The sequence below is a fragment of the Bombina bombina genome, chromosome 4 (assembly GCF_027579735.1).
Source record: "Bombina bombina isolate aBomBom1 chromosome 4, aBomBom1.pri, whole genome shotgun sequence".
In the NCBI taxonomy this organism is placed as follows: domain Eukaryota; kingdom Metazoa; phylum Chordata; class Amphibia; order Anura; family Bombinatoridae; genus Bombina; species Bombina bombina.
The window spans coordinates 856,984,758-856,997,888 of record NC_069502.1 but is presented as its reverse complement, the minus strand read 5'-3'; the positions used below and the strand labels follow the sequence as shown (position 1 = coordinate 856,997,888).

The 13,131-nt window shown below is 39.7% G+C and overlaps 1 protein-coding gene across 1 annotated transcript in view; it reads right to left on the bottom strand.

Moving 5' to 3' along the window:
• Positions 1 to 1,383: 1,383 nt before the first annotated feature.
• The window catches only part of LOC128657995 (oocyte zinc finger protein XlCOF6.1-like), a 57,032-nt gene continuing 45,284 nt past the window's right edge, over positions 1,384 to 13,131 (bottom strand). The window contains exon 3 of the mRNA XM_053712434.1: positions 1,384 to 1,499. Within this exon, the coding sequence (XP_053568409.1) occupies positions 1,384 to 1,499 (116 nt within the window). The remainder of the gene's footprint in view (positions 1,500 to 13,131) is intronic.

Below are 13,131 nucleotides of genomic sequence, written 5' to 3'. Positions count from 1 at the left end.
TAGCGGTCAAGGATGCACTCTTTCACCTGATCATAGTTGGCTTGATCTTCAAAGGGAATAGTATGGAAAGCATCCAGGGCCCTACTGGATAGTTTACTGATCAGGATGGTAACCCTGTCTGTAGTGGCAACTCCCTGCAACCTGCACTGGGTTTCAAACAGCTGGAGGAAGCGGTCAATATCCTCTCCCTCCTCTTTCTTGAAGGCCCGAAAGGCCTCATGAGGTAACTTCTTTGGCTGGGAAGATGGGTCCAAAGAATCTGGCAAATTTCCCCCATGGACTTCTGGGGCTCCATCAGATGGACCCTGGTGGAGTCAGCAACTACCCGAGTAATAATCTCCTCAGGTGGGTTAGGTCCATAGAGGGCCAGCCGCCACTGGACCTGCCTCTTGAGGTCAGACAATGTGGTCCCCTGGGAGGAGGCCCCACTACTCCGTTCTCCCTCTTGGCTACCACCAGCCTCACTAGCGGGTGCACTAGCCTGATCGTCCTCCATCAGCTCCTCGATGATCACTGCCTTAGACTTCTTCCTGGCAGTTTTCCCTTGGGACTCCAGCAGGCTCTTTAGTTCTTCCTTCCGGAGCCTCTCATACTGCTCCATCCAAGTATGTCTTCAGGTGGTGGTTTGGACGTTCCAGGTAGATGGAAGCATCCCACCGCTGCCACCAATGTGACGGATTACCGGCTACCCCGACTGGGTAACTCTGCCAAAGGATCCTATGTAACGGAAAAGAGTGATTATAGAACTACCCACCCAAATAACTAGACAGACTAGTATTCAGGTGAAACAAGAAGTACCCTTTATTGGGAAAAACACACAACATTTATACACAAACTGATCTTGATAAGAGCATTATCAGTCCCCCAAATCTCCCACCATTCCCGCCCCACCAGACAAGCTGGCGCCGCCATAATGTCAAATGGCCCCCAGTGTCCAGCGTACAGGGAGGGTGCATTCGGGGTTATCCCGGGGGAGCAGTGGCACTTCCAGGGTGTCGCTGAAAAGCCCTTGGTCCCCAGTTACTTCAGTCCAAAAAGCGCCTTGATCCATGACTGGGGGTCAGAGTTATGGGCTACCCAGTGTACACTGGCAAGACCTCTGGGAAATGGGTATTGAGTGGAGGTCCGAAACCCCCGGTTCCTAAGAGGGCTCTAGTCCTCCCTGAGAGGTATCAATCCCCAAAAGAGCGGAGCTCTAGGACGAGGGGCCATTGGGGCAACCTGAGGTAAAGGGGACCGGGAATCCGAGTTGCTGCTGCTGGTCGGCAGTTCCATGGGGCCGGCCAGCCGAAGGGTGGTCTGCTGAGTAGGACTCGGAAACCCTGGTTCCCTATGGAGCTCACCTCCGACAATTGGACCACATCTTACCGTCCCCACAGGGTACTAGTCCCCAAAAGAGCGGAGCTCTGGGGCAAGGGGCCTCTGAGGCGGCCTGAGGTAAAGATCTCCGGAGGATGCTGGGTCCAGCGGCCGGCCGGTAGATCCAGGGGCCCGGCCGGCTGGAGAGGGATAGGTCGATCAAAGACCAGCTCTTTCAAAATCAGGTTCACACACAAATTCTCACAAAAGTAAAGGTCTGGGGGATCACAGTTGCTCTGAAGAGCCCAAAACCGCCAAGAAACAAGAGTGGGTGAGGTAGTAGGGGTTTAAACCTTGCAGCCCGGTATCGATGACAGATACAATTTCTTAAACCTAGAAGAAGGGTTGAAAGAGGTACCAGGCTTAGACCATTCTTTAGCAATAACATTAGCGATAGCGTCAAAAATAGGAAATACTTCAGGAGTAACAACAGTAGTCTTAAATACAGAATGTAGACATTACTAGCTTTATCATCAGGAGGTTTAGACTCCTCAATACCCAAAGTAAACAAAACTTTCATTAAGAGAGAATGAATATATTCTATCTTAAATAAAAAAGATTTGTCTATACCTGTCTCTGACGTGGCATCCTCTGAAATAGAAGAAACCCCATCAGTAGAGGATACATCAGTATGCTGAAGGTCAGAACTTAATTCACTAGGTTTAGGAAAATGTTGCAAAAACATAATTTATGTAAGAACTTACCAGATAAATTCATTTCTTTCATATTGGCAAGAGTCCATGAGCTAGTGACGTATGGGATATACATTCCTACCAGGAGGGGCAAAGTTTCCCAAACCTCAAAATGCCTATAAATACACCCCTCATCACACCCACAATTCAGTTTAACGAATAGCCAAGAAGTGGGGTGATAAGAAAGGAGCGAAAGCATCAACAAGGAATTGGAATAATTGTGCTTTATACAAAAAAATCATAACCACCACAAAAAGGGTGGGCCTCATGGACTCTTGCCAATATGAAAGAAATGAATTTATCAGGTAAGTTCTTACATAAATTATGTTTTCTTTCATGTAATTGGCAAGAGTCCATGAGCTAGTGACGTATGGGATAGCAGATACCCAAGATGTGGAACTTCCACGCAAGAGTCACTAGAGAGGGAGGGATAAGATAGCCAATTCCACTGAAAAAATAATCCACAACCCAAATCAAAAAGTTTTAATCACATAACGAAAAAAACTGAAATTATAAGCAGAAGAATCAAACTGAAACAGCTGCCTGAAGTACTTTTCTACCAAAAACTGCTTCAGAAGAAGAAAAAACATCAAAATGGTAGAATTTAGTAAAAGTATGCAAAGAAGACCAACCAAGTTGCTGCTTTGCAAATCTGATCAACAGAAGCTTTATTCCTAAAAGCCCAGGAAGTAGAAACTGACCTAGTAGAATGAGCCGTAATCCTTTGAGGTGGGGTTTTACCCGACTCCACATAAGCATGATGAATCAAAGACTTTAACCAAGACGCCAATGAAATGGCAGAAGCCTTCTGACCTTTCCTAGAACCAGAAAAGATAATAGACTAGAAGTCTTTCTGAAATCTTTAGCAGCATCAACATAATATTTCAAAGCCCTTACTACATCCAAAGAATGTAAAGATCTCTCCAGAGAATTCTTAGGATTAGGACACAATGAAGGGACAACAATTTCTCTACTAATGTTGTTAGAATTCACAACTTTAGGTAAAAAATTAAATGAAGTCTGCAACACTGCCTTATCCTGATGAAAAATTAGAAAAGGAGATTCACAAGAAAGAGCAGATAACTCAGAAACTCTTCTAGCAGAAGAGATGGCCAAAAGGAACAAAAAACTTTCCAAGAAAGTAATTTAATATCCAGAGAATGCATAGGTTCAAACGGAGGAGCCTGTAAAGCCCTCTGAACCAAATTAAGACTCCAAGGAGGAGAAATAGACTTAATGACAGGCTTAATACGAACCAAAGCCTGTACAAAACAATGAATATCAGGATGATTAGCAATCTTTCTGTGAAAAAGAACAGAAAGAGCAGAGATTTGTCCTTTCAAAGAACTTGCAGAGAAACCTTTTTCCAAACCATCCTGAAGAAACTGTAAAATTCTAGGAATTCTAAAAGAATGCCAAGAGAATTTATGAGAAGAACACCAAGAAATGTAAGACTTCCAAACTCGGTAATAAATCTTTCTAGATACAGATTTACGAGCCTGTAACATAGTATTAATCACTGAATCAGAAAAACCTCTATGACAAAGTATTAAGCGTTCAATCTCCATACCTTCAAATTTAAGGATTTGAGATCCTGATGGAAAAATGGGCCTTGAGATAGAAGGTCTGGCCTTAACGGAAGTGTCCAAGGTTGGCAACTGGCCATCCGAACGAGATCCGCATACCAAAACCTGTGTGGCCATGCTGGAGCCACCAGCAGTACAAACGAACGCTCCATTAGGATTTTGGAAATCACTTTTGGAAGAAGAACTAGATGCGGAAAGATATAAGCAGGTTGATAATTCCAAGGAAGTGACAATGCGTCCACCGCTTCCGCCTGAGGATCCCTGGATCTGGACAGATACCTGGGAAGTTTCTTGTTTAGATGAGAAGCCATCAGATCTATTTCTGGAAGTCCCCAGATTTGAACAATCTGAAGAAATACCTCTGGGTGAAGAGACCATTCGCCCGGATGTAACGTCTGGTGACTGAGATAATCCGCTTCCCAATTGTCTATACCTGGGATGAGAACCGCAGAAATTAGACAGGAGTTGGATTCCGCCCATACAAGTATCCGAGATACTTCTTTCATAGCCTGACTGTGAGTCCCACCTTGATGATTGACATACGCCACGGTTGTGACATTGTCTGTCTGAAAACAAATAAACGATTCTCTCTTCAGAAGAGGCCAGAACTGAAGAGCTCTGAAAATCGCACGGAGTTCCAAAATGTTGATTGGTAATCTCGCCTCCTGAGATTCCCAAACCCCCTGCACTGTCAGAGATCCCCATACAGCTCCCCAACCTGAAAGACTTGCATCTGTTGAGATCACAGTCCAGGTTGGACGAACAAAAGAGGCCCCTTGAATTAAACGATGGTGATCCAACCACCAAGTCAGAGAAGATCGAACATTGGGATTTAAGGATATTAATTGTGATATCTTTGTATAATCCCTGCACCATTGGTTCAGCATACAAAGCTGGAGAGGTCTCATGTGAAAACGAGCAAAAGGGATCCCGTCCGATGCAGCAGTCATGAGACCTAGAATTTCCATGCACAAAGCTACCGAAGGGAATGATTGAGACTGAAGGTTTCGACAAGCTGAAACCAATTTCAGACGTCTCTTTTCTGTTAGACAAGGTCATGGACACTGAATCTATTTGGAAACCCAAAAAGGTTACCCTTGTCTGAGGAATCAAGGAACTCTTTGGTAAATTGATCCTCCAACCATGTCTTTGAAGAAACAACACAAGTTGATTCGTATGAGATTCTGCAGAATGTAAAGACTGAGCAAGTACCAAGATATCGTCCAAATAAGGAAATACCGCAATACCTTGTTCTCTGATTACAGAGAGAAGGGCACCGAGAACTTTTGAAAAGATCCTTGGAGCTGTTGTTAGACCAAACGGAAGAGCAACAAACTGGTAATGCTTGTCTAGAAAAGAGAATCTCAGGAACTGATAGTGATCTGGATGAATTGGAATATGAAGATATGCATCCTGTAAGTCTATTGTAGACATATAATGCCCTTTCTGAACAAAAGGCAGAATAGTCCTTATAGTCACCATTATGAATGTTGGTATCCTTACATAACGATTCAATATTTTTAGATCTAGAACTGGTCTGAATGAATTCTCCTTCTTTGGTACAATGAACAGATTTGAGTAAAACCCCAGACCCCGTTCCAGAACTGGAACTGGCACAATTACCCCAGCCAACTCTAGGTCTGAAACACATGTCAGAAACGCCTGAGCCTTTACTGGGTTTACTGGAATGCGTGAGAGAAAAAATCTTCTCACAGGCGGTCTTACCTTGAAACCTATTCTGTACCCTTGTGAAACAATGTTCTGAATCCAAAGACTTTGAATCGAATTGATCCAAACATCTTTGAAAAATCGTAACTGCCCCCTACCAGCTGTGCTGGAATGAGGGCCGCACCTTCATGCGGATTTAGGAGCTGGTTTTGACTTTCTAAAAGGCTTGGATTTATTCCAGACTGGAGAAGGTTTCCAAACGGAAACTGTTCCTTTAGGGGAAGGGTCAGGCTTCTGTTCCTTATTCTGACGAAAGGAACGAAAACGATTAGCAGCCCTATATTTACCTTTAGATTTTTTGTCCTGAGGCAAAAAGGCTCCCTTCCCCCCAGTAACATTTGAAATTATTGAATCCAACTGAGAACCAAATAATTTATTACCTTAGAAAGAAAGAGAAAGCAACGTTGACTTAGAAGCCATATCTGCATTCCAAGACTTAAGCCATAAAGCTCTTCTAGCTAAAATAGCTAAAGACATATACCTGACATCAATTCTAATGATATCAAAAATGGCATCACAAACAAAGTTATTAGCATGTTGAAGAAGTTTAACAATGCTATAAGCATTATGGTCTGACACTTGTTGCACTAAAGCCTCCAACCAGAAGGTGGAAGCTGCAGCAACATCAGCCAAAGAAATAGCAGGTCTAAGAAGATTACCTGAACATAAATAAGCCTTCCTTAGAAAGGATTCAAGCTTCCTATCTAAAGGATCCTTAAAAGAAGTACTATCTGCCGTAGGAATAGTAGTACGTTTAGCAAGAGTAAAGATAGCCCCATCAACTTTGGGGATTTTTTCCCAAAACTCTAATCTATCAGATGGCAAAGGGTACAATTTCTTAAACCTTGGAGAAGGAGTAAATGAAGTACCCAGACTATTCCATTCCCTAGAAATTACTTCTGAAATAGCATCAGGAACTGGAAAAACTTCTGGAATAACTACATGAGGTTTAAAAACTGAATTTAAACGCTTATTAGTTTTAATATCAAGAGGACTAGACTCCTCCATATCTAATGCAATCAACACTTCTTTAAGTAAAGAACGAATAAACTCTATCCTAAACAAATATGAAGATTTATCAGTGTCAATATCTGAGGCAGAATCTTCTGAACCAGATAGATCCTCATCAGAAATAGATCAGTCAGAATGATGGCGGTCATTTAAAAATTCATCTGAAATATGAGAAGTTTTAAAAGACCTTTTACGTTTACTAGAAGGACGAATAACAGACAGAGCCTTCCGAATAGAATTAGAAACAAATTCTCTTACATTAACAGGAACATCCTGAACATTAGATGTTGAAGGAACAACAACAGGTAATGGATTATTACTAATGGAAATATTATCTGCGTTAGATAGTTTATCATGACAACTAACACAAACTACAGCCGGAGGAACAGTTACCAAAAGTTTACAACAAATGCACTTAGCTTTGGTAGAACCAACATCAGGCAGCGTCTTTCCAGAAGTAGATTCTGATCCAGGGACAGGTAGTGACATCTTGCAATATGTAATAGAAAAAACAACATATAAAGCAAAATTATCAAATTCCTTAAATGACAGTTTCAGGAATGGAAAAAAATGCAAAACAAAACAAGCCTCTAGAAACCAGAAGCAACTAAAAAGTGAGAGTGAAATAATGTGAAAAAAACTGGCGCCAAGTATGACGCCCACATTTTTTGGCGCCAAGAATGACGCCCATATTTTTTGGCGCCAAAAACGTCCGCAACACACATACGTAAAAAATGACGCAACCACGTGAAAACTTCCGGCGTCATACTTGACGCCGGAAATGACGAAATTTTTGCGCCAAAAAAGTCTCGCGCCAAAAATGATGCAATAAATTTAAGCATTTTCTGCACCCGCGAGCCTAACAGCCGCAATTTAGAAAAAGAAAAAAAAGTAAATTGGAAATTTTAAGGTAAGAAAAAATATAAATTCATATGCATTTTCCCAAAAAATGAAACTGACAGTCTGAAAGAAGGAATACTGATTATCCTGAATCATGGCAAATATAAGTTTAAAACATATATTTAGAACTTTACATATAAAGTGCCCAACCATAGCTTAGAGTGTCATGAATAAAATAAGACTTACTTACCCTAAGACACTCATCTACATATAGTAGATAGCCAAACCAGTACTGAAATGAGAATCAGTAGAGGTAATGGTATATAAGAGCACATCGTCGATCTAAAAAGGGAGGTAGGAGAAGAAATCTCTACGACCGATAACAGAGAACCTATGAAATAGATCCCCTAGAGGAAGACCATGGTATTCAAATAGGCAATACTCTCTTCACATCCCTCTGACATTCACTGCACTCTGAGAGGAAAACCGGGCTTCAGCCTGCTGCGAAGCGCATATCAACGTAGAATCTAGCACAAACTTACTTCACCACCTCCATGGGAGGCAAAGTTTGTAAAACTGAATTGTGGGTGTGGTGAGGGGTGTATTTATAGGCATTTTGAGGTTTGGGAAACTTTGCCCCTCCTGGTAGGAATGTATATCCCATTCGTCACTAGCTCATGGACTCTAGCCAATTACATGAAAGAAACCCTTTTACGTTTATTTGAAGACGGAATAGCAGCCATTGCCTTCTCTATAGCCGCAACAATAAAATCGGTGTATTTGTACTCATAGTGGGTGTATTTGTACTCATAGATATATTATCTGCATTTAACAATTTGTCAAAACAAGAGCCACATAATTGAGCTGAAGAATTTAGATCAGCTTTATTACAACAAACATACTTAGCTTTGCTAGATATGTGTTTAGGCAGCTTAAATCCTATGGTAACATCAAATGCAGTTTGAGACATCTAAAAAAGATGTAAAGAAAAGTGCCTCATAGTGTAGTTTATCCAAAATAAATTTTCAGTGAATACATAGTTGCTAACAAGTGGCTACTCACAAGGGTGTGTGCACTAATAATCCAGCTGACTGATTGGGGCAAGGTCTCCCTCAGATTTCAGTAGACTGGATACTGGATGTTGTAGCCTTTAAAAATATAAAGGACACAGAACTTCTCCTTGTGCAGGTTAAACTTTTAACAGAATGATTCCAAGAAAATATACAAAATGGGTACTCACATTCCAGTTTGCACAATAAAATCATGCAAACAAGGCAGGCTGGATGTTACAGACACAAGCTGTCTGAATCAGGTTTACCTGGATTGTTCTTTCAAATGGTTTGAAAAAGTGGTATAAAGTGCTAATATAGTGGTTCACACCTCTTTACTTATAAGGTCTTAAAGCACAGTTATATTGAAAAATAATTTCCAAGCACTGACCTTTAAATGTTATACAAGTGAAACAGGTCTCATTTCTTATAATATATACAATATATATTAAGATATGGTATTGTTTTAAAATACATTTTTATTATGCAGAAAAATTAGCTTACAGAATAAAAAATGAAATTCATTTAAAATCCATAACACACAGACGGCCAGATTACGAGTTTTGCGTTATGAGCGTCTCGGTAATAACTTGCAAGTTATTTCTACCGCTCACCTTTAATAGCGCTGCTATTACAGGTTTTCCAAAAACCGGTGTTTGTGGGCAATACGGCAGAATTGAGCTCCATACCACACACAAATACCAGCGCTGCTTTGAGCTGCTTTTACGTGCTCGTGCACGATTTCCCCATAGACATCACGGGGGAGAGCCGGCTAAAAAAAAGTCTAACACCTGCAATAATGGAGCGTAAAGCTCCGTAACGCAGCCCCATTGATTCCTATGGGGAAAGAAAATTTATGTTTAAACCTAACACCCTAACATAAACCCTGCCTAAACACCCCTAATCTGCCGCCCCCGACATCGCCAACACCTACATTACACTTATTAACCCCTACTCTGCTGCCCCCGACATCGCCAACACCTACATACATTTATTAACCCCTAATCTGCCGCACCCAATATTGCCGCCACCTACCAACACTTATTAACCCCTAATCTGCCACCCCCGACATCGCCAACACCTACATTACACTTATTAACCCCTACTCTGCTGCCCCCGACATCGCCAACACCTACATACATTTATTAACCCCTAATCTGCCGCACCCAATATTGCCGCCACCTACCAACACTTATTAACCCCTAATCTGCCACCCCCAATGTCGCCGCCACCTACCTACACTTATTAACCCCTAATCTGCCGTCCCGACATACACTTATTAACCCTTAATCTGCCGCCCCAATGTCGCCGCCACCCACCTAATTTATTAACCCCTAATCTGCCGTCCCCAATGTCGCCGCCACCCACCTACACTTATTAACCCCTAATCTGCCGCCCCAATGTCGCCGCCACCTAACTACACTTATTAACCCCTAATCTGCCGCCCCCAATGTTGCCGCCACCTACCTACACTTATTAACCCCTAATCTGCTGCCCCCAACATCGCCGCCACCACTATACTAAAGTTATTAAACCCTAAACCTCTGGCCTCCAACATCACTAACACTAAATAAATATATTAACCCCTAAACCTAAGTCTAACCCTAACACCCATAACTTTAATATAATTAAAAAAAATCTAAATAAAAATTACTATTATTACCTAAATAATTCCTATTTAAGACTAAATACTTACCTATAAAATAAACCCTAAGCTAGCTACAATATAACTAATAGTTACATTCTAGCTATCTTAGGTTTCATTTTTATTTTACAGGTAAGTTTGTATTTATTTTAACTAGGTAGACTAGTTAGTAAATAGTTATTAACTATTTACTAGCTACCTAGTTAAAATAAATACAAAGTTACCTGTAAAATAAAACCTAAACTGTCTTACACTAAAACCAAATAAATTAAATTACAAAAAAACATTTTTCTAAATTACAAAAAATAATAAACACTAAATTACACAAAATAAAAAAGAAATGATTAAATATTTAATGTCCAGGATTCAGCAGAGTAACGGACATGAAATAAAAAGTGTCCGTAGTAATGCAAACAAAATAAAAGTCAGACATTAACAAATCAGGAATGAAAATTTAACTTTATCATAATCTGTAATTAATCCATGAAGCGTTGAGCCAGACAGATGCAAAACATTCCATATGTATTCCATTTGGAAAAAAGTTAAAAGAAAAAAACTGCATTCAGTCTGTACAACACAATTGTTCACAGAATAGGAATGTCTACTCTTGAACTGGATCACAGCCAAAGCAGGTGCAGTCATGAAACTCAGAAAAATTATCACAACTAATAGAAAGGTAAGTTCCTGGATCCATACGATAAAAATCTCCCCATAAACCTTTGTTGAAGCGTATTGGTATTCCGTTTGTAAGTTTACAAGTTTGTAACATGATAAAACTGTAAATTCCATGGTTAATAAAGATCCCCCTCATTGGAAGATGACTTGCCATTAGGAATACTTCGTAAATAAATTATTCCCCAATCCTTTCATCTGATAGATACTGTTTAACTGGTGTATGATTCTTGAAAGTAAAGTACTCCGTGGTATAAATATTGTATATGGATCACTGAAGTACTGTATGTTTGATACATATAAGTGAGTATCATTAAAGGATGAGTTATAGATGTCAGTAAAATGGTCAGTTTAATTTGGCATCATTTGTTGGGAGAAATATCCTCATAGAAATGTGTGTCGTATGAGTAAATGTATTACTTTCCTTAACAATGGAAAACAAAAAAAAGAGACACTGATAACAATTTGTAATCCAAGGTTTTCAAGTTGAGTTAGCTTTTAAAGTTACAAAGCCTGCATAAAATGTTGATAACAAATTGTAATCCAAGGGTTTTCATGAAAACAAAGAAGGATTATTAATGTATTTAACCAATGTTATATTGGTTACATTTACAATAAAAAAATACATTTATAATAATAATTAGTAATGCTGTCCATCTACACGTTTAATGGCTTTATGAATTATAGCATAACATGATATATATATATATATATATATATATATATATATATATATATATATATATATATATATAATATATAAATTATAGTATAACATGATAATAAGCAATGCTGTTTCTTTTCTGGTATTACACTCAAAAGAAAACATGTTGCTCATTTACTGTATTTAGATTTTTTCCTAGGAAGAAAGGACAAAATTCTAAATAAAATGATAAACAATGCTATAGCTGTTATTACGACAATTACTGGTTTTATATATCCCAGTATATATAATATTGAACCAAGTATACCACTCCCCACTGTTGCTAAACCCTGTCCAATCTTTGAAATAACATTGCCTAAAGCTGGTATAATAGGTCTTAATGATTTACCTAAAGTTTTAATCCAGGTAGGAAAGTCTCCTTCACGTAAGTCAACCCTTAGGAGGTATGTGTGTACCCTTTTAACTAAGTCCTCAATTGCTTGATGGGCATTCAAAAATAAAGATCATGGGTGGGGGGGGGGGAGGGTCACTAGCTACACAAAGGCTGTAGTAAATTAATAAACTGAATTTAAAAAAAATATTAGTTTTTGCTAAAAAAAAAAAACGGTTTTCAGGTACTGGCAGACAGCTTCCAGTACCTAAGATGATGGCAGTAGTTAGGGCAGGGGAGGTTTAGATGGCTGATTTAGGAGGAATCAGTGAGGTTTGAGGGTTAGGGCAATCCTACACTGCAGGAAAAAATTTTAAATAAAAAATGTATTAAAAAAATAATTATTATTTTTTATTGGCAGACTGTCTGCCAGTACTTAAGATGGGGTGACCAGTGGGGGTGGGGAGAGAGCTGTTTGGGAAGGATCAGGTGGTGAGGAGTGTCAGGTAGGAGGCTAATCTCTACACTAACCGCTTTACTGCCGGGAATAATAGTGTGGTGCGCAGCTGAAATTAGCGGCCTTCTTATTACCAAAAAGCAATGGCAAAGTCATATATGTCTGCTATTTCTGAACAAAGGGCATCTCAGAGAAACTTTTACAAACAATTGTGCCATGATTGCACAAGCAGTATGTAAATAATTTCTGTGAGAAACCAAAAGTTTGTGAAACAAGTACCAATTTGTTTTACTTGATGGCATTTGGCGGTGAAATATACCAAAATGGGCCTAGATCAATACCTTGGGTTGTCTACTTAAAAAATGTATATAGATTTGATAGGTAAATTAAAAAAAAAATGTATGCTTACCTGATGAATTTCTTTCTTTCCGGATATGGTGACTCCAAGGGATCATCAATTACTGTTGGGAATATCACTCCTGGACAGCAGGAGGAGGCAAAGAGCACCACAGCAAAGCTGTTAAGTATCACGTCCCTTCCAACAATCCCCAGTCATTCGCCCGAAAGAAAAAGGAAGAAAGGAAATAACACAAGGTGTAGAGGTGCCTGAGGTTTAGATAAAAAAATAACTATCTTAAAATAAAGGGTGGGGCCGTGGACTCACCATATCCGGAAATAAATACATTTATCAGGTAAGCATACATTTTGTTTTCTTACCTAAGATATGGTGAGTCCACGGGATCATCAATTACTGTTGGGAATCAATACCCAAGCAAGAGGACACAGATGATTAGGGAGGGACAAGACAGGGAACTTAAATGGAAGGCACCACCGCTTGAAGAACCTTTCTTCCAAAAGGAAGCCTCAGCCGAGGCAAAAGTATCAATTTTATAAAATTTTGAAAAAGTATGCAGAGGAGCAAGTTGCAGCCTTGCAGATCTGCTCTACAGAGGCCTCATTTCTGAAGACCCAAGAAGAAGAAACAGCAGTCTTATATGCCAAATGAATAATACTTCTCAACCTGAGAGAAAAAGAAATGGCAGTACCTTTCTGATCTT